At 34.2% G+C, this 22117-nt stretch overlaps 2 protein-coding genes and 1 pseudogene across 2 annotated transcripts; all 3 read left to right on the top strand.

Moving 5' to 3' along the window:
• Positions 1 to 1374: 1374 nt before the first annotated feature.
• LOC122135126 (purine nucleoside phosphorylase-like) lies at positions 1375 to 11219 on the top strand. The gene is made up of 6 exons (XM_042713669.1): positions 1375 to 1524; positions 4031 to 4200; positions 4289 to 4392; positions 5749 to 5924; positions 8146 to 8337; positions 10442 to 11219. Exons 1-6 carry the CDS (start codon positions 1502 to 1504, stop codon positions 10650 to 10652), a joined length of 876 nt encoding a protein of 291 aa, XP_042569603.1. The 5' UTR covers positions 1375 to 1501; the 3' UTR covers positions 10653 to 11219.
• A 124-nt stretch (positions 11220 to 11343) lies between these two features.
• On the top strand, positions 11344 to 15371 carry LOC109057902 (annotated as a pseudogene).
• A 1573-nt stretch (positions 15372 to 16944) lies between these two features.
• On the top strand, positions 16945 to 19575 carry LOC109057874 (GTPase IMAP family member 7-like). The gene is made up of 2 exons (XM_042768279.1): positions 16945 to 16960; positions 17625 to 19575. Exons 1-2 carry the CDS (start codon positions 16945 to 16947, stop codon positions 18926 to 18928), a joined length of 1320 nt encoding a protein of 439 aa, XP_042624213.1. The 3' UTR covers positions 18929 to 19575.
• Positions 19576 to 22117: the final 2542 nt, after the last annotated feature.

Here is a 22117-nt window from a genome sequence, read left to right as displayed (position 1 = left end):
ATATCCATCATCGTTTATTTTCACATATAATTTTTTTTTCATCTCAGCCTAAATAATGCATCCTAAATCTATCAGTAAGATCACTGCACTGGAGATATTTGTGTAAAAGTCTAATATTCCAATGATGTTTGATGCATTAGTGCTGGAGTGAAACAGAAGCTGAATTAAAGGGCTGTTCTTCTCATGCTCTCATGGTGTTATAGTCTTCACTTTGAGTTTTTTGTCCTGATTCAGACACTTTGCAAAACTTCCTCATCACTTGTGGATGTCAGTGGTTTGTGAAGTGAAGTGCTGGAACAGAACATCCTGAGAACAGCAGCTCACAAAAGAGCTCGTGAGAGGAATGAGAACTCCAGAGTGATGAGGAGTTTCATTAATGAGAGAGATGCAAAATGAGGAAGTGATGCTGCTGAACACTGTGACCTGCAGGAGGCGCTGTGTGACACGTCCATCACCGGAACCTGCCACAGCATCCCCTGCTGCATGGTGAGCATGCTTTATACTTTATAGAACATTTCAAATTAAAATGCTCATTTATTGCATTTCCTAAGCAACAATTATATTTTGTCATTTATATATATATATCTATATATATATATATATATATATATATATATATATATATATATATACACACAAAAAAAACATTTTATATTAAAAACTGAAATGCTTTATAGTTTTTAATGTTTAGATATAATGTTTATAATATATCTTAATTTTTGCCTGGTTTAAATATATAAGGTGCTCAGTATCAGTCCATTAAAATATATTTTCCTTTTGTACACAAATATTCATAAAATACCTGGTTTATATTCTCTTTCGTATATATTACAGAACAGATCTGTAATAATATCAAAGTCTATGAACTTAGAAAATTTGATATTGAAATTAAAATGCTAATTTTTGGTATTTCCCATAAATATTTTTATTATTATTTTTATTTTATTACTGAACATTAACATAAAAATGCACATTTCTTCAAATGCAAACAATGAACTATATAATAAAACAGAAAAAAAAGAAAAGCAACTACAAAAATAAATACTGAGATAAATAATTTTGTACAATTATATAAAAATAAGAATAAGGGTTCAAAAATAAATACATAAATAGCTTTCAAAGTCTTTGTGGTTTCTCTACTACAGTCAACAAAATCATAACGTTGGGTTTTTTATTAGTTAACTTGCACTCATGAATGTGAAACTTGGTCAAAAATGTGAATAAATGCATTTAACAGAGGGAACTTTTTCTTTTTTGTTACATTTGTGTCGCCTCCGTTTGTTTTAGAGGCGCGGCGAATGACCTCACAAAGCACCGCGCTCCAGGAAATGCCCACACCCGCGCGCGCAGCCAATAAGCGCGCTTCGCCACCGTTTTATAAGGTCATTCTCTCATACCCACACATCCACAGCGGAACACCAGACACAGACAGAGGACGGAGACCCGAGACGCGAGACTTTCTTCTCATACTTCACTTACCGAAACTCAGAAACGCGTCGCGATGTTTGAGGATTCAACTACAGCGTAAGTTTAAAACACTTCATTGAAGAGGCTTTATATTTTACAATGATGTAGATGATTTTATATTATGTCTAAAGTGCGCGCATGTGGTTTATTGCGTCATCAGTATAGGCGTTACATCAGAAATCATATAATAAGTACTGTATCATCTTTATATTATCTATCTGAACAGTCGTTTTTGTGAGTTTTACAATTGAACTTAAACAAATAGATAATGATGAAACCTGTTAAACCTGTTAAACCTGTTAAACCTGTTTGACACACTTATAATATCTCATATCTGACATTAACGTGACTTTTACATGAATAAAGCTCTTTTAAGCTCCTTAACAGTTTAGACCGTTAGATATAATGCGTGATATAACAGCTGAAATGATGAAAAGTCAAGTAATAAGATGTAAGCGCGTGTGTTGAGATGCACGTGCACGTGGATTGTGTGATGCTGGGAAACCGGTGCGTGTCGCGCGCTGCGCGTGTCCTTCAGCACGTGTCAGTGCGATCAGACTCCCGATGATGATGAGAAGAGAATCTGTGCTTTCTGAAATATTCTGAATGTCTTATTAATTTCTGTTTGCTGATATGTAGCCTAAGTGTTTTGCAACCATGCACCATTAACTACATATTTATTACATGGTATGGTGTATGGAAGGCTGTTTGCGCCACTGAATTAAAAAAAAAGAAAGTTTGGCGCGGGTTTTTTTTTACTCACAATTCTGACTTTTTTATTGCAATACTGACTTTTTTCTCAGACTTGTGATATATTACCTCGCAATTGTCCAATTTTAAAGTCCAAAAAAACACTGATATGCAACACTGACATTCATTTTTCACAATGAAAGTCGCAATAATCCAGCTAATACAAGAACGTTCTCTAAAATGATGTACAGACGCTATTCTGCTAAGGCTAATAGAACGTTTGTCCAAAGCTATTTATTAATAATGTTCTCGAAACGTGTTATATGTCGTTCGTGGAACGTTTTTCTTCTAAAACGTAATACATCTAAGACTTTTTAAAAGTAACCGCTTGTTTCAGAAAATCCAGAGAACGTTCAAAAGTAACATTCTCATGATGTCTGGTGATGCTCGGATACAATGGAATGTTCCCGCACATTGTGAACTTTCAGAGAACGTTCGGAAATAATGATTTGTGACTCAATGTAGTGGTCCTGGATGTGAGTCATATCAGAGATTCCTGTGTGAGTCATTAGCTGAACCGCTCATCTGTGCACTAATTGAACTAATCCAGCCGTTATTTATAAAGCCCCAGTGTTTTTATTTCATCAGATTGAGCTCAGATGAGAAAGAAGGCAGACAGAATGACTCCACCGTACACTTTCATGCTTCATTCAGTCATAAATACTTTTCTCTTTCAAACATCGAGTCCTAATAAGGCATTCATAGGTTGAACACTGCTTTTTATGTTTGAGAGTAAAACACTATTTAGTGAAGCTTAAGCTAAAAGAGCATTTTAGTTAATATTTTGAATTAGATTTTATTTTTATTTTAGTTTAAGTTCTGTTTTTTAATGTGTGTGTATTTCTGTTATTTATAATTTTTTTTAGATGTCTAAATAGTAATTTATATTTCAGTTTTATTGTTGTTTTAGTTAAACTTAATGAAAATGAATGTTTATAGTGATTTTTATTTCAGTTTTCTAGCTAGTTAAACTAAGTGAAAAATGTTGTCTGTTTTTTTTTTAATGTTTTTAGTTTTAGTTACCTATAATAACCAAGTAATTATATCAAATTAGATAATTTTTAGAATAAAGTTATAGCAATTTTTGTTTTTGTTATTTATTTATTTATTTGTTTAAATATGTGTACATAATAATTTTTATTTCTCCATTTTTATATCTCCATTTATCATAATTATATATATATAGAATAAGGTTCCATTAGTTAATGTTAGTTAATGTATTAATTAACATGAACAAACAATGAACAATACATTTATTACTGTATTTATTCATCTTTGTTAATGTTAGTTAATGAAAATAAAGTTATTCATTGTTAGTTCATGCTAATTCACAGTGCATTAACTAATGTTAACAAGCACAACTTTTGATTTGAATAATGCATTAGTAAATGTTGAAATTACCATTAAATAAGATTAATAAATGCTGTAGAAAGATTGTTCTTGCTTAGTTCATGTTAACTAAAGTAGTTAACTAACATTAACTAATGGAACCTTATTCTAAAGTGTTACCATTTTTTATTATTATTTTGCTATACTGTCCTATGTATATAGCTTTTTTAGTTAAACTAAATGAAAAGGAGATGCTGCTTTGGCAAGTAGTTGAAATAAATTAAGTTTAAGGTTTTTTAGATTTTATTTCAGTTAATGTTTATTTTATCCATTTAGTGTTTATTTTATAAAGAATTTGTAAGAATTAACAATTTTTTTTTTTTTTTTTTTTTTTACACACAATTTGCTTCTAATGATAGCAAATGAGATTAAACGATCACTTATTTCACTAAAAATTCACATGACCTTCTCTGCTGTCCTCCAGGTACAGTTATGAGGAGTGTAAGGCCACAGCTGATTGGCTGCTGGCTCAGGCTCCAGTGCGCCCCCTGCTGGGGATCGTGTGCGGCTCTGGTCTCGGAGGATTGGCAGAAATGCTGAAAGATAAGCTGCTCATTGACTACAGTGACATCCCCAACTTCCCTCAGAGCACCGGTGAGTTCAGACCATGTTCTGTGACGGTGGATTGTGCTGTGATCATCTCCAGACTGACTCCTGCTCGCTCTAACCGTGTTTTCTGTAGTTCACGGTCACGCCGGGAAGCTGGTGTTCGGCACGCTTAAAGGAAAGCCGTGTGTTTGCATGCAGGGCAGGTTTCATCTGTATGAAGGATACCCCATTCAGAAGGTGATTAACACACTAACTGTTCATCTGAAATGTGTTCAAACGTTCTGCTAACCTTTCCAATAAGTTACAAAAACATTACATTTGATTGTTCTCTGAACATTCAAGACGTCTAGTTTTTTAAAAATTAAAAATGTTTTTTCTTGGTTATGCAAACCTGTATAATTGAGATACTATTATAGTTTTTATTAATATCTTGAATTATTTTTTTATTTTCTGTTTCCAATTGAATTTCAGTTTGTTTTAGTAATTTTGTTGTGATTTTATTAGTTATTAGTTTTATTATAATATTTTTGTTCATTTTTGTTTTATTATTATTTTTTTAAATATGTCTATATAGTATTAATGTAATTTTTATTTTAGTTTTAGCTTTTTTTTTAAGAAACATCAAGTTAAACTAAATGAAAATGAGAAATGTTGTCTTGGCAACTTGTTGAAATTAAATAAGTTTAAGGTTTTATATTTTACTTTATTTTTTCGTTTTTGTTTTATTAGTTTTTATTTTATTTTAAATATGTCTATATATTATTAATTTAATTTTTATATAGTTGCCGTTGATTTTTAATTCAGTTTTAGTTTTAGTTATTTTAGAACATCCAGTTAAAATACATTTAAATTAGAAATGTTTTCTTGGCAACTAGATGAAATAAAAAAAGTTTATGTTTTTCATAATTTAATTTTTTTAATTTTTACTTTTTTTAATGTAATTTTTTTTTAAATGTCTGTGTAGTTTTTGTTTATTTTTACTTCAGTTTTAGTTTTAATTATTTTATAACATCAAGTTAAATTTAAACGAAAATAAGAAATGTTTTCTTGACAACTAGCTGAAATTAAGTTCATGTTTTTCTTTTCTTTATTTCAATTTACAAAAACTGCTTCATGGTTTCAGATTTAGCTTCAGTTCATTATAATAACCCTGTTACAAATGTTATAGAAGACGTAAATGGAACGTTACATTGTATCATTTAGCAAACCTTTAAACGTTCTCTAAACGTTCTGAAACAAGCAGTAAACGTTTAAAAACATTTCAGAAAAACCTTCCATGACTGATGTTTAAATGCTAATGTTTGAGAACGCGTTTGTTCATAACGTTGAGAGGAGGAACTGTGGTGTCATTATTAACTCAAACAGAGTGTGATCAGTATTTGCTGAATGTAAACAGCAGGGGCGTTTTTACGATGTCTTTATTAATACAACACAAACTTTGCACGTTACACAATCACCTCTAGTTCAGCTCCTCTGAAGATAATGTCATCAGAGTGCAAAACATGCTTAATATCCTGCAGAGGCATCATATGTTTCTGTTGGTTTTGAGCTGGAATGTGACTCAGGCTTGATCCTGGTGATCTGGTTTTGTAGACCACGATGCCGATGCGTGTGTTTAAGCTGATGGGTGTGGAGACGGTCATCCTGACCAACGCCGCCGGCGGACTCAACCAGGACTTTAAAGTGGGCGACATCATGGTCATAAAGGACCACATCAATATTCCAGGATTCGCTGGAAACAACCCGCTGGTGGGAGCAAACGACGAGAGGTGAGACTCTGGAGCTGACCTCATTATCTGATTCCATTCATTCATTACAGAGCTGCACAGCTGAACATTAAAAACCCTCATAAAAATGGCAAAGCACATGACAAATCACTCAAACATGATCGTGAGTAGTGTGGTAATGGTGAACGAAAACAAACTATTAAAAACCTTTGAAATAAAGCTGAAATAAAATATAAATATTAGATGAAAAGACCAAAATTTAGAAATGTTGCATTGGCTACTTAATTAAATAAATACGTTTATGTTGAAGTACAAAAATTACTAAAAAAAGAAGATAAAATTAAAGCTATGTAAAAAAGAAAAAGAAATCATCAAAACTTAATAATAATAAAAATCATTTTTGCTAATTGAAATAAAGATGAAATAAAATATAAATAATAGATGAAAACACCAAAACTTATAAAACTTAAACAAAATTTAGAAATGTTGCATTGGAAACTAAATTAAATAAATACGTTTATGTTGAAGTACAAAAATTACTAAAACAAAAAAAAAAATAAAAATAAATTAAACCTATGTAAAAATAGAAAAAAATAGACAAAAGCATATGACGAAATGATCAAAACTTAATAATAATAATAAATTAAATAAATTGCTAATTGAAATAAAGATTAAATAAAATATAAATATTAGATGAAAGACCGAAACTTAAAAAAACCTTAAAATTTAGAAATGTTTCTTTGGCAAATGAATTAAATAAGTTGAAGTGCTAAAATTGCTAAAACATAAACTGAAATAAAAAAAAAATCATTAAAGCTATAAGGAATATTTAAAAAAATATACAATATTGAAATTATAAAAGCGCGTAACAATATGACTTGCGCTAAAACTAAAATAAAAATTCATTAAAGTTGTGTAGAATATTTAAAAAACTAATAAAAATAACGAAAGCACATGACAAAATTAATAAAATATACCTGGGAGCAGTGTTTTAATCATTCACTAAAACTATTAAAAATAATTTTTAATAACTGAAATAAATCTAATAGTAAAATATAAATATTAGGTGGAACTGATGCTGAAACTTAAAAAGTTTAAAAATTAAAAATGCTGCATTGACAACTTACTTTAGTTTTCATTCAAATAAAATCACTAAAACTGAAATTTATATATATATATATATATATATACAGTGTAATACAATATAATAACAAAAACACCAGACTAAATTACTAAACCTAAATAAAATTAAATTGTACACTTCTGTTAAAAGGATTGGGATCAGTACTTGTAATGTTTTTTAAAGAAGTCTCTTCTGCTCATCAGGGCTGCATTTATTTGATCAAAAATACAGAAAAAAACTGTAATCTTGCAAAATGTTATTACAATATAAAAATAATGGTTTCTATTTTAATATCCTTTAAAATATCATTTATTTCTGTGAGCAAAGCTGAATTTCCATCATCATTAATCCAGTATAAAGTGTCACATGATCTTCAGAAATCATTCTAATATGATGATTTATTATCAGAATTATCAACAGTTGTGCTGACAAATATACTTTTAGAAACTGTGATACTTTTTTCAGGATTATTTGATGAATACAAAGTAAAAAAGAACAGCATTTATTCAAAATATAAATCTATTCTAACAATATAAATCTTTGCTATCACTTCTTAACAATTTAACACATCCTCGCTGAATAAAAGTTTTAATTTCTTTAAAAAAAAAATAAAATAAAATAAAAAGTACTGACCCCAAACTTCTGAGCTGTAGTGAATATTGTTAGAAAAGATTTCTATTTTAAATAAATGCTGTTCTTTTTAACTTTTTATTCATCAAAGAATCCTGAAAAAAGTATCACAGTTTAAAAAAAATATTAAGTTTCCAGCACTGATGATAAATCAGCATATTAAAATGATTTCTCAAGATCACGTGACACTGAAGACTGGAGTAATGATGCTGAAAAATTAGGAATAAATTAGATTTTAATGTATATAAATAGAAAAACTTTATTTTACATCATAATAATACTTCACAATATTTTTCCAATATTTTTGATCAAATAAATGCAGCCTTGATGAGCAGAAGAGACTCCTGTAAAAATATTAAAAATCATAACTTTTGACCGGTAGTGTAAGTATAACTCATAAATGTGGAAATAAGCGTAAATGATCATGTGTAAGGTCTCTGATGTGTTTCTGTGTGTAGTGCTGGAGGTTTGGTGAGGTGTTATTCTGTATATATTGTGTCTTGTGCTCAGGTTCGGCGAGCGGTTCCCGTGTATGTCGGACGCGTATGACCGTGATCTGCAGCAGCTGGCTCACGCGGTCGCGGCGGAGCTGGATTACTCTTCCTTCATGCAGGAGGGTGTGTACAGCGCGTTGTGCGGCCCGTCCTTCGAAACCGTCGCCGAATGCAAAATGCTGCAGTTCCTCGGAGCCGACGCCGTGGGTGAGTCAGAACCAGAGATCCTGATCCGTTCTGACTGATTCTGTTCATTCATTTATTATTTATTTATTTCAGGTTTATCTGACAGGGACAATGCACATCAATCAAACATAAATGTAGAATGTGCCAGAATTAGCCAGAAGACATTCTAGAGAAACAGAGGATGTTTGTGCTTTTAGTTCGTCATTAAAATAATAATCTTTTCCGCTGACGAGATCAGTCTGTTCTCCTGAAGCATGTGCTGATACTGATTATAACAGACTTATATTAATATATTTTTATTATATTTAGATAGTATAACCAAATTTAATTAAAAATAGATTTGAAAAAGAGGATAATTAATATCAATATATAATTTTTATATAGCGTGTATATATATAAAATAAATAAAATATACCTATATATATAATTGACCCTTTGGATAATATACATATATATATTTTTTTTTATTTTTTATTTTTTAAATAGAATAAAAAAAAGAATAATTAATGTTATACATATTTATAAATGTCTAATGTATTATTATTATTAACTTAACCACATTAGATATGTTTGGGTGGGAAATCCTTTGGATAGTATAACAAAATGTAATAAAAGTAGATTTATTTTTTTTTTTTAATTAATGTTAATATTTTTATTATTATTACTTTAACTTTTATTATATATGTTCAGTTGAGAAAGTTATTGTTCTGTATTCTGTGTTGATCTTTAAAAAGTATAACAAAATTTAATAAAAATAATAATGAATAATAGTATCTAATTTTTTGCATAATATAATCAATATATTATTATTATTATTATTATTATAACTTTATATGCTCAGGTGGAGAAGATGTAATCATTCTGTATTTTTTGTTGATCGTTTAGATAGTATATCGTTTAGTATATCAAAATGTAATAAAATACCGTTGAAAAAAATTAGTAATAATAATATTATAATATAATTCTTTTTATTTATAATTATTGTTCATGTAACTATTTTATATGTTCAGGTGAGTAAGTTGTAATTGTTCTGTTTTTGATGTTAATACTTTGGACAGTATAACAAAAATAAAAATAGAATTAAAATATATTTTTTTGTATAGTATAATTAATATATTATTATTAATTTATTTTAACTTTATATGTTCAGGTGGAGATGATGTAATAATTCTGTATTTTATGTTTATAAAAATTTAATAAAAATACAGTTGAAAAATAATTCATATTAATATATATATATAATTATTATTTTTATTTATAACTATTATTTATATAACTACTGTATTATATACGTTTAGGTAAGTAGGTTGTAATTTTTCTGTTTTTGTTGTTAATCCTTTGAAAAATATAGCAAAATAAAAATAAAAAATTTAATAATTTTTCTTTTTGTATAATATAATTATATAATATAATTAATAATATAAATATTAATAATAATTAATATATTATTATTATTTTATTTTTATTTTAACTTTATATGTTCAGGTGGAGATGATGTAATAATTCTGTATTTTATGTTTATAAAAATGTAATAAAAATACAGTTGAAAAATAATTCATATTAATATATATATATAATTATTATTTTTATTTATAACTATTATTTATATAACTACTGTATTATATACGTTTAGGTAAGTAGGTTGTAATTTTTCTAATTTTTGTTGTTAATCCTTTGAAAAATATAGCAAAATAAAAATAAAAAATTTAATAATTTTTTTTTGTATAAAATGAATTATATAATATAATTAATAATATAAATATTAATAATAATTTATATATTATTATTATTTTATTTTTATTTTAACTTTATATGTTCAGGTGGAGAAGATGTAATAATTATGCATATTATGTTGATAAAAATGTAATCAAAATGCAGTAAAAAAAAAAAAAATATATATATATATATTGATTGATTGATTGAATGATTTCATTTCTTTGAGTGACAGTTACGGAGAGAGAAAAAGCATGAAATAACATGTCCTGCAGAAGCTCTGTGATGTACAGTATGAATGACAGTGGATCTGTGTGTTTGTGTGTGTGTGTGTGTGTGTGTGTGTATCTGTGTTTCAATGCGTGTGTGTGTGTGTGTGTGTGTGTGTGTGTGTGTGTGTGTGTGTGTGTTTCCATGAGCACGGTTCACGAGGTGATCGTGGCGCGTCACTGCGGGATGAGGGTGGTGGCTCTGTCTCTGATCACCAATCAGGTGGTGATGGACTACTACAGCGAGAAGAAAGCCAATCACGCGGAGGTCCTGCAGACGGGCGAACTGAGAGCGCAGCAGATGGAGAAACTCGTCTCCACCATGGTCTCCCGCATGAAGACACTAAAGCACTGACCGCCAACACATCCACACGCACATCGCTAGACGCTAGAATGCTAGTCATAGATGTCACTTTTTCCCTCACAGTGTTTACATTCCAGGGACAACGTGTTTTAGGGAACATTTCACTGCTGTGCCTGTCATCAAAGTTACTTTAGTTTAAACTGATCATGGGATCAACTGTTTTAATGTGTATTTATTGTGTCTTAAACATGATTTATTTAAAACTTAAGTTAAATGACATAAAATTAGACCATTCATAAAGAAACTATTTTTTAAAAAGAAGCACTGTTACTGAATTCGCTGTTAGGTATACTGAAAGTAAAGATGACTGTATTTATGCAACATATTTATGAAAGCGAGCTTAAACTGTAATGTTTTTGGAGTTGTTCTAAATTGCACTAAATGATGGAGTTTTGTGTGTCAGTTTTAAGACCTGAATTGCAATTTTACTGACTTTAACCAGCACTTTTCCCAAAAACATTTATTTTATTGACCTTAACTTTGAAATTGCACTTCAATCTCTGTGTTTCATCGTTGTTTCTATAATCTGCTTCAATGCAATTAAAATGATTTGCTTTACCAGCAGTTTTCTTGGTTTTACATTGAGCTACTGTACATTTTCTGCCTTTTAACATGTTATATGCTTTTTTTTTTAGCTGGTTGTTTTGCTAAATCAACTGGTTTTAGCTGTTTTTTTAGCCAGTTTTGCTAATTGAGATGGTTTTAGAAGTTTTATTTTTTTTAACTGAATCAGCTGGTTTTGGCTGATTTGTACCGTAGTAACTGCATAGCAACACCCTAGCAACTACTCTGGGTACCCCAGATACCGCCCTGGGTACCCTAGCAACCACATAGCAACACCTTAGCAACCACCCCGGGTACCCTAGCAACTGCATAGCAACACCTTAGCAACCACCCCAGGTACCCTAGCAATTTGTTTTTCTGTCTTTTTGTTTTTCTGATAGACTGCAAAGCCTTTAAAACATTCAAACTTTAATCTTTAAACCTATTTTAAATTTCAAACTACTTCAAACTTTTTGACTAGAGGTGCCTCTGTTCCGTCCATTTCTAGTTTCCTCAAACTCTCCTTTCAAATAATTTCCATGACATCACATATCGATTCATGTCCATAAATGGCAAAAATGTCCTTCCTTCTTTTGAACAGACATTTCTCATATTTTTTTTTTATTACCATTCAGTGAAGATAATATTACTCGATATTACTTAAACCTAGAACAAGGTGTAAACCTTGTTTTGTTTTTATGTGACTTCAGTTTTTTAGTTTTTTTTTTATTGCAACCTTAAAAAATACAAACAAATTAATAAATGCATGTAAAAGGCCTGCACATTTTGCATATGATAGAAAATATGTAAATAATCAGTGACGTCAGTTCTTCGCTGAATAAGGCTCACTGTGTCCCTCTAGTGGATGTAGTGGACTCAAAAGAAAAACACGTACTTTAAGTTACAAATAAACCAATATGTGCATATCTTACTTTAAACATGTTTATAAATTGATATAAATGCATTTTTATACAGTCACTGGACATCACTGTGTGAGCAGCAGAGGTCTGATGCGTCAGTATTTGAGTTAAGTTTCGTTTTGTAAGTCCTGCCCATCATAAACCAGTCCAACAACACTAGAAACACACGACAACCACACACACACTGAGAAATTTAACCAGCAAACATGTCCAACGAAGGTAATGAAGCATCATTTATTCATAACGATTATATGAATTTAAACAGGTGTGTTATCATATTTGTTTGTTTGAAAAAAAGCCTTGATAAGGATAACTTTTGAACTGCTTATGTCAAAAATAATGTCCGTTTTACTCTCGTGTCACACTTTCTCACTAAATATGATGAATTTGTTGCATTTATGCTTTTACAACCATTTGTATGGTGAATTAGTCACATGTTCTCCCTTATTTAACAGAAAAAACACCTCAGTTCTTGTCTGAATTGAAGCCAAGCTCCAGCTACCTGTTCAGTTGTAAGCAGAGGATCTAATTGCAGTATTCAAACATCAACTAAATGAAATAAAACAGTGTACACAGGAGAAAAGAAAGCACCTTTACATAGACAGTACTGGACGAAACTGAAAGCAAACACAGGGCTATAAACACACACCGGATAATAACAAGCCGAACACACACACACAGACACAGGTAGTAACCAAGACAACAAGATGACAAACAAGACACAGGGAAACATAGAACTAAAATACTACTGTACTTTACACATTACTTTTTATGCCTTATCCTCTCTTTTGAAGATTGTAAGTTAAATGATGCATTATGAATGATTATTTTTGTCATTTTCAAGATGCAGGACTGTTATTTTGCTTGATACTTTGATTTGACATGATCACTTTTTCCTCAGGAGCAGATGTTCAGAGCAGAAACTCAAATGCAAGGAAGAGACCCGCTCAAAGCTCTCTATCCGGTCCTGGTTCCAGCGATGCGCTCGCAGTGAACCCAGCTCCGGATGAACTGCGTCTGGTTCTGCTGGGAAGAACCGGTGCAGGGAAGAGTGCAACAGGAAACAGCATCCTGGGAGAAGATCGATTTGATGCTGAAGTGAGCATGAGTTCAGTCACTAAAGAGTGCAGGAGCGAACGTGGAACAGTGGAAGGACGAAAGCTGGTTCTTGTGGACACACCTGGGTTTTTTGACACCGATCTGACAGCTGAAGAACTGCGACAGGAGGTCATTCATTGCCTGGCCTTGAGTTCTCCTGGTCCTCACGCGTTTCTGCTCGTCGTACCGATAGATCGATATACAGAGGAGCAGCAGCGCACCGTAGACATGATTCTGGAGATGTTCAGTGAAGATATCGATCGTCACAGCGTCCTGATATTCTCACACGCCGACAAACTCAGAGGAGAATCCATCGAAAGGTTCGTTTTGAAACAAAATCGAAAAGTTCGGGACCCTCGTGAAGAGATTTGGGAGGCGCTTCGTGGCCTTCGACAAACACAAACCCTACAAACCCAGAACAAGTGAGTTGACTCCTGCAGAAAGTGGACGAGCTGCTGGCTGTGAATGAGAACCGTCACTTCACTAATGAAGTTACAGAAGCAATGCAGGAAGCCCAGAAGATAATAGAAGAGAGAATGCAAGCAGAATCTGCTGAAAGAACGAGGAAAATCAAGGAGGAGGTCAAGAAAATGGCTGATGCTCGTTGGCGTGCGTTCATTTCTGACGTCAATGAAGAGAGGCAAGAAACTGAACGAAGAAAGAAACGCATTCAAGTCAGGATTGATCGGATTGAGACGGATATCGAGAAGGAAAAGCAGAACGTGGAGCCGATCCCAGCGAGACTGAGACGGTTCAGAGCATCTCTGCAGAAAGAGCTGGAGAACATGAGACGACTAGAAGAAAGAGAGATGGAGGAGAGGGAGGAGATAAAGGAAAGAAAAAAGAAAGAACAGGAGGATCTGGACACATGGATCCAAGAAGAGGAGCAGAGGAGACTGAGCGAAGCAGAGCAGAACAATCAGTTTTCTCCAGATTGCTATATTAAATTGCTGATTAAGCTTTCCATGTTTTTGCTGGGCTTTGGGGCGTCATTTGCACCTGCACTCTTACTGTCTCTGTTCCCTGCAGCTCCAGCGGTGGAAACCATATGGTCAGTGGAGACTTTGGCCAGTTTGCTTGGCTTTGGAGCTGCAGAAAGTTGGAGTTTTTTTGCTACAGCTGCAATGAAAGCTGCTTCCGTAAAGCTGGCAACACTGACAAAATGCTGCATTCAGTGAAGAGCGTCACAGCCAGTGCTCACCTCATCAGTAAAGTCTTTTCTCATTCATTTCCTCCTCAAGGATGTTTTTAAGAAGAGCGAAACGACCCGTCATTCCATGAAGCGTTGTGACTGAATCACATGTGCTGCATTTGCCACAAAGTGCCACTATACTGAATGAATCCACATTTGTGCTTTTGGAACCGCATGGGTTCTGGAATCTGAAAAAAAAACCTTTTCCTCTGAATCCTTGTGATTGCCTGAATAGAAAAAAAAGGAAAAATCTTATATTTGTAATTTCAAGGGTTACTATTTAGCTAACATTAATTGCAGCTGTGGTGGTGTGGAAAAAAAGACTTCTCTTCTTTGCAAAGATCAGTCGAGTTGCAGGTTCCTGGATGCCAAAGTCAGACTTTATTGGTGGAATCGACAAAGCCGAGATGTCAGCTCAGTTCAAAACTCATTTTTATGTAGTCTCTTACAATGCGTTTACCTCTTTGCTCATCTAACGAGCATTAATTGGATTATCTTTCCTTTTTATCAGCCCTCTCTCACTCTCCACAATTAATTATGCATTCTGGCTTCTTTTTAATAATGACGAGTCTTCACCCGTTTTTTTTTTTTTTTTTTTTTTAATCAAAAAAACATATAAAAAATTCTTTAATATAGGGTTTATACTGTCATTGCATCGTCACTCTTGATATATGAATAAAAAACACTTGATATGTGGCTTTTATATAATTTCCTCCTGATTGCATAAAATGAAAGAGTCTAGCAGGTTGTTTAGTTGTTTTGAAGTTACAATGTTCCTCCGTTAGTACATTTACTGAATTGTATGCATTTAAATGTTCATCTAAATAAAGGGAAGTTATTGTGCAATGTAACATAGTTAATAATTATTACTTATCATATTACATTGTATATAATAATTAGGATTATATTTTGAAGTTTGTTTGGTTCTTGTTTTTTTTTTATTAAAACTAGGCTACTTCCCCAAAAGAATCAGTGTTTACAGTTTTTTACAGACGCTAGGACACATTTCTCAATACTTAGGTCACTTTTGCAAAACTCTTCACACAGTTCTCCTAACCAACTTTCAGGTTGGCAAAGCAGTTCATTTCACATTCAAAATGCACTACAACCAAAACACTTTATTCAGGTCTCAAATCAACTCATTCTTCCAGAACACTAGCAAAGGTTGACAGCTGACAAAACACACTTTGTCACCCACAAAACAATGACCTAAAAAACCACTAACAACATGTAGCATTATACAGTGTTTTCTTGTGTAAAACAAGGACACATCTCTGTTTATAATTCACTGCAATATATGTTACTGGAATGAATCAGACATGTTTACATCACAATACAGAGCTATTCAGCAGTTGTCTGATTTTGTAATGAAATTGAAAGAGTAACACCTGTGTAGATGTTCATCTACAATGAGAATCAGCTGTGGCTGGTCCAATTGTCCAATTGTTTTTATAGCATTTAATTTTAAGATTTAAAATATATTTCATTAAAATATTACTGTAGAAATGTAGCAAAATTGCTGTCTTATTCAGTTTTGTATTATGTTATTGTTTTGAACATCAGTTTAACAGTTTTTGAAAAACAGTATGTAAGCATGTGCAAATTGGCCTGTACGTACAAAGAGTTTTGGCAGTTGTTGTGTCTGAGTGAGAAAAGAATTCATGAAATTTGAGAGATGTAGTCATTGAATGCATTTTGTGCCAAAGCAATGATAATTGATCCTCAGTTTAGCCCACATAGACTTCTGTTGTGCTCACTGTGTGAAGAGTTCTGCAACAAGTGTGAGGTTGACAATGTGCTCATAGTTGTGCAAATATGGGCTGATGTTTTGCTTCTTGAGTGTAAGGTTTTGCTAATAGTGTACTACTTTAAATTTTAGTGTGTAAGCAATCCAAAAAAACGGTATTAGAATAATTACACTACTTATTACATTTTACAGTTTTTCTGAATTGCTAAAACACATTTCTTAAAACCATCACTCATTTTCTCCAAAACTTAAACACAAATCCAAATACTCAAACTAAATTCACGAATCCTCTGACTTATCCATCAGAATCAATCAATGCAAAACCATTTAGTTTGCACTCAAAATCAAACGGTGCTCTCAGATCACACACGCGAGTCAATAAAATAAACACTACAGAGCATTCATTAGACACTGCAGAGAAAAATAGAGAACACAGCATCCAGAACATTATAGAAAAAATGTATATTGTATTGAGTAAACAATTTTACAATTCTGTAAAAAAAGTATAGTAATTGCAATTTAGTAAAGTGAATATATTGTATAGGCCTACTGTACTGTATGTACTGCAAGAATAGTATTGTGCTGAATATTAAATAGTACTGAATGTTTGTATATACAGTATATTCAGCACTTGGATACTGCAAAAATACTGCAGTCCAACTGCAAAGGCCAAAAAGGTCAAATAAAACTCTAAATGAATCGCATGTTACAGCACACTCAAATACTGTAAGTTGTGCAACTGTAAAATCAGGGTCAGTGAGTGATTCATTCTGTCTCAGCATCATGTCTCTGTGCTTGAGTATGGCCTGAGGACTTTGTCCACATCACAAGTTATTTTGTCTTTTCTGCTAGACAAATAATAAAAACCCCTCTGGTTTGACAGATCCAGCCTTGATAACACTCTCTAAACCTTCCTCTTTCTCTCCTCTTCCTCCTCTCCTTCTCAGACTGTGTCCATCTATTGTTCGTATCATCATTCAGTCACCTGTGTCACTTGTGCACTCTGAACTGCCTCATATTTTGTACAGCTGGTTGGATCACATCATTAAAAACAAGTGTGAACTATTTTGAATGGTTGTGTGTTAACGATGACAGCTGTGCTTTAGTTGTGTTAAACGTTTGCCGCTTGTGTTTAGCATTTTGCAGCACAAATGCATCACAGTGTGATATGTGTTTAAGTGAATGAGAACGTGTTTAGAGTTTTGCAAAAAGAGTGCATGAGATTTACAAAAAGAGGCTAACTGCCTGAACATGTTTATGGTTTAACAGAAAGAGTGCTTTATTTGACAAATTGGTTTAAGCTAGTGAGAATTTGGTTCAGAGATTGGGGTTTAGTGTTTTAGTAATTCAGGAAAACTGTAAAAAGGGTAATTTGTAATATTTAATCTACATTTCAAAAGTAACCCTCCCAGCACTGCACACAATGAGTCAAATATTGATTGTAAGCTTGCATTTTTTCTCAGGTGCACTGAGGCACAGGTCAAACAGAACCTCAGGTGAGAGTAACGAGAGTAACGAGAGACCTGCTCAGACTGTTAGTTCATCCTTTCCAGCTCCGGATGAACTGCGTCTGGTTCTGCTGGGAAGAACCGGTGCAGGGAAGAGTGCAACAGGAAACAGCATCCTGGGAGAAGATCGATTTGATGCTGAAGTGAGCATGAGTTCAGTCACTAAAGAGTGCAGGAGAGAACGTGGAACAGTGGAAGGACGAAAGCTGGTTCTTGTGGACACACCTGATTTCACTGACTCAGATCAAACACTTGAGGAAATACAGAGTTGCCTGGCCTTGAGTTCTCCTGGTCCTCACGCATTTCTGCTCGTCGTACCGATAGATCGATATACAGAGGAGCAGCAGCGCACCGTAGACATGATTCTGGAGATGTTCAGTGAAGATATCGATCGTCACAGCGTCCTGATATTCTCACACACCGCCGACAAACTCAGAGGAGAATCCATCGAAAGGTTCGTTTTGAAACAAAATCGAAAAGTTCGGGACCTCGTGAAGAGATTTGGGAGGCGCTTCGTGGCCTTCGACAACACAAACCCTACAAACCCAGAACAAGTGAGTCGACTCCTGCAGAAAGTGGACGAGCTGCTGGCTGTGAATGAGAACCGTCACTTCACTAATGAAGTTACAGAAGCAATGCAGGAAGCCCAGAAGATAATAGAAGAGAGAATGCAAGCAGAATCTGCTGAAAGAACGAGGAAAATCAAGGAGGAGGTCAAGAAAATGGCTGATGCTCGTTGGCGTGCGTTCATTTCTGACGTCAATGAAGAGAGGCAAGAAACTGAACGAAGAAAGAAACGCATTCAAGTCAGGATTGATCGGATTGAGACGGATATCGAGAAGGAAAAGCAGAACGTGCGACCGATCCCAGCGAGACTGAGACGATTCAGACCATCTCTGAACAGAGAGCAGCAGAACATGAGACGACTAGAAGAAAGAAGAACGGAGGAGGATAGGGCGAGAATTAAAAGAAAAGAGAATGAAAAGAAGGACTTAAAGATCTGGATCCAAGAAGAGGAGCAGAGGAGACTGAGCGAAGGAGGACAGAACAATCTACTTTTTTCCTTTTTCAGTAAAAACAAACGTTGCATATTTGGCCTTCTTGTCTTTTTGCTGGGGTTAATGCTTGGATTTGCAATCTCGCACACAGAATTTGTTCTTTGGTCAGAAGAAAACAGAAGAGAAGAGTCAAATGCTCAGCCAAACTCTTGGATTTCACATATTTTTAAATTTTTAATTTCAGAGGACAGTGCAGGCTAGAGAGAATCCTCAAATCTGTTAAGAAAGATTAAATTTACTGTTAAAACTATTGTCCTCAAGATATCCAAAATAACTTTTTTCACAATGTACATTTTAGTCATTTTCTCTTTTGATTGCATATACTTTTAAATTAAAATGTTATAGTTTAGTGGGTTGTTTACTTGATTTTTCTACACTTTTTTCCTTGTGTTGGTACATTTAGTACATATTTTCATATGTAGGCTACATATGTTAATCTAAATGAATGGAATGCATATCAGTTGAATGCGTATGTAATCTCTGGACTTTATTGTGCAATAATGTAACATAAGGTATGTTGCATATTTAATTACTATTGATTACATTGTATAGGACGAAATGATGAAATATGTTTTGAAAAAGCAACTGTTTGGTTTCCGGGTTCTTGTTTTTAAATGACAGAGCAAATCAAACCATTTACACTGCAGTAACAAAGAAGTTACAAAAAATACCTTGTTTCATGTACATAAACTATGGTAACGCTGTTATATTCTATAAAGTGCTTTGGAGTAATATGTAACTACCAGGATAATAATTCTGATGCTCATAGCCTATGTCAAAGTACAGAGCATCATGATGTTAGACTTTTTAAAAATTAAAATCCTCATAAAAAGGTTTTCTGACACGTGCTTCTGGTCTGTTCTGAATGATTTATCAGTGCATGTTAATCTAGAGAGATGAGAAATGTGATGTTTGTCTTCATATTTCAAGACTAAAATGTTTCTTGATTATTAAAATGTCATTAATTAACAGCAAATGTCCTTTCTATTTTAAAGAAAACATTAGGTTCGGCATATCAAAGCAACTGAACACCACAAAAAGTCTCCAAATACACAAATGCATAACGTTATTGTTTTAAGCAGTCATACTGTATAGACAATATCTAGACAAACCTAATTTTTTACATGGTAGGCAAAAAAATATCCACATTTTAGGATCGATACTCTTTCCTTCTGTTACTGGATTCATCCCCAATATTCTATCCATTATGATTTTGAAATATTTAGAGTTTTTCACCCTTTTCACCCCTAATCGATACTTTTTTATGTTTTCACATTAGGGCACCCAGGAGCCTATGTTCTTTTTATACTTTTATATTGATTTTATTTAACTACACTATTGATATAAGATAAAATCAAATAAAAATTGTATCCCGGTGGGCCAATATGGCAACTCTGCAGAACTGAATCAGCTGATATAAATGTATTTTATACAGTCACTGGACATCATTGTGTGAGCAGTAAAGGTCTGATGGGTCAGTATTTGAGTTAAGTTTCGTTTCTGTAAGTCCTGGAGTTGTGTGAAGTGCCTTCCTGCTTCAAACGCTCCACCATCATCCCCGCTCCAAAGAAACCCAAGATAACAGGACTTAACGACTACAGACCTGTGGGCTCTACCGTCTGGCGTCATGAAGTCGTTTGAAAAACTGGTTCTGGCTTATCTGAAGGACATCACTGGACCATTACTGGACCCCCTGTAGTTTGCTTACCGAGCAAACAGGTCCGTGGATGATGCAGTAAACATTGGACTGCATTATGTTCTGCAACACCTAGACAGACCGGGGACTTATGTGAGGATCCTGTTTGTGGACGTCAGCTCGGCCTTTAACACGATCATCCCAAACCTCCTCCTGCCCAAACTAACTCAGCTATCCGTGCCCTCCTCCGTCTGTCAGTGGATCAACAGCTTCCTGACAGACAGGCAACAGCTAGTGAGGCTGGGAAAATACACATCCAGCACCTGTACAGTCAGCACCGGAGCTCCCCAGGGCTGCGTTCTCTCCCCACTGCTCTTCTCCCTGTATACTAACGATTGCACATCTAAGGACCCCTCTGTCAAGCTCCTGAAGATTGCAGACCACACCACACTCATCGGCCTCATCCAGGACGGAGACGAGTCTGCTTACAGACAGGAGGTTAAAGAGCTGGCTGCCTGGTGTACTCTCAACAACCTGGAGCTTAACACGCTCAAAACAGTGGAGATGATCGTGGACTTCAGGAGAAACCCCCCTGCAACCCCCCCCCCTCCACTCACCATCATGAACAGCACTGTGACTGCAGTGGAGTCATTCAGGTTCCTGGGAACCACCATCTCTCAGGACCTGAAGTGGGACACTCACATTGACTCCATTGTTAAAAAGGCCCAGCAGAGGTTGTACTTCCTTCGCCAGCTGAGGAAGTTCAACTTACCACAAGAGCTGCTGAAACAGTTCTACTCCACCATCATTGAATCCATCCTCTGCACTTCAGTAACTGTCTGCTTCAGCTCAGCTACCAAATCTGACCTCAGAAGACTACAGAGGGTAGTCCCGGACTGCTGAGCGAATCATCGGTACAACCCTCCCTTCTATTCAAGAACTGTACTTATCCAGAGTGAGCAAAAGGGCTGGCAAAATCACTCTGGACCCCTCACATCCAGCACACTTCCTCTTTGAACTATTGCCATCTGGTCGACGCTACAGAGCACTGAGCACCAGAACGGCCAGACACAGGAACAGTTTCTTCCCTCAGGCAAAAACACTATTTATATTTACATACACATACACTTATTTATCTAAAACACATACTTAGTGTACCTTAAATTTTTTTGCACATAACATACCTGTACATACACAACTGCTCATTGTAATATACCTGCCATACAATTGTCAGTTTGTATATTGTCACTTCTTACCTACTTATTTGTATTTTTTTGTATTTTTTATTCTTTATTATGTGTTTTTTGTTTTGTCACTGTCATTCTGTTGCACTGCGGAGCTTCTGTCACGAAAACAAATTCTCTACCCCAGATTCGACTATGACAAGGCTTATGAATACTGGTATTCTACCACACCGTATATACATCTTGAGAACAGATTTGAAGCATTAATGAATGCGGGTGAGGAATCCCCAAATGTGATTAAACATGGATCGGATCAGCCAGCAGCTAACACCGCTACTAACAGGCGCTCAAGGTCGAGCAGACATCGGCATTCAGCTCAGAGCGCAGCCGAGCCCAGGACTCTGATAGTGGGTGACTCTATTATCAGAAACATCAGTAGCAGGACTACAACAACATGCTGCCTTCCTCAAGCAACGGTTTCTGATGTGAAAAAGGAACTTCAGAACATTCTGATGAAGCACAAGACTGCAAATCGAATCATCATCCATGTGGGGAAGAATGATGGCCTCC

This window comes from Cyprinus carpio, chromosome A2, assembly GCF_018340385.1.
Source record: "Cyprinus carpio isolate SPL01 chromosome A2, ASM1834038v1, whole genome shotgun sequence".
NCBI classification, from domain to species: Eukaryota; Metazoa; Chordata; class Actinopteri; order Cypriniformes; family Cyprinidae; genus Cyprinus; species Cyprinus carpio.
The sequence above is the reverse complement of the archived record's forward strand: the minus strand, read 5'-3'. Positions and strand labels throughout refer to the sequence as shown.

Bases quoted from the DNA above. Each gene is read 5' to 3' on its own strand.
- LOC122135126 (XM_042713669.1), top strand. From the start codon at position 1,502: ATGTTTGAGGATTCAACTACAGC. The intron at 1,525-4,030 runs GTAAGTTTAAAA...GCTGTCCTCCAG, and splicing joins TTTGAGGATTCAACTACAGC to GTACAGTTATGAGGAGTGTA. The intron at 4,393-5,748 runs GTGATTAACACA...CTGGTTTTGTAG, and splicing joins AAGGATACCCCATTCAGAAG to ACCACGATGCCGATGCGTGT.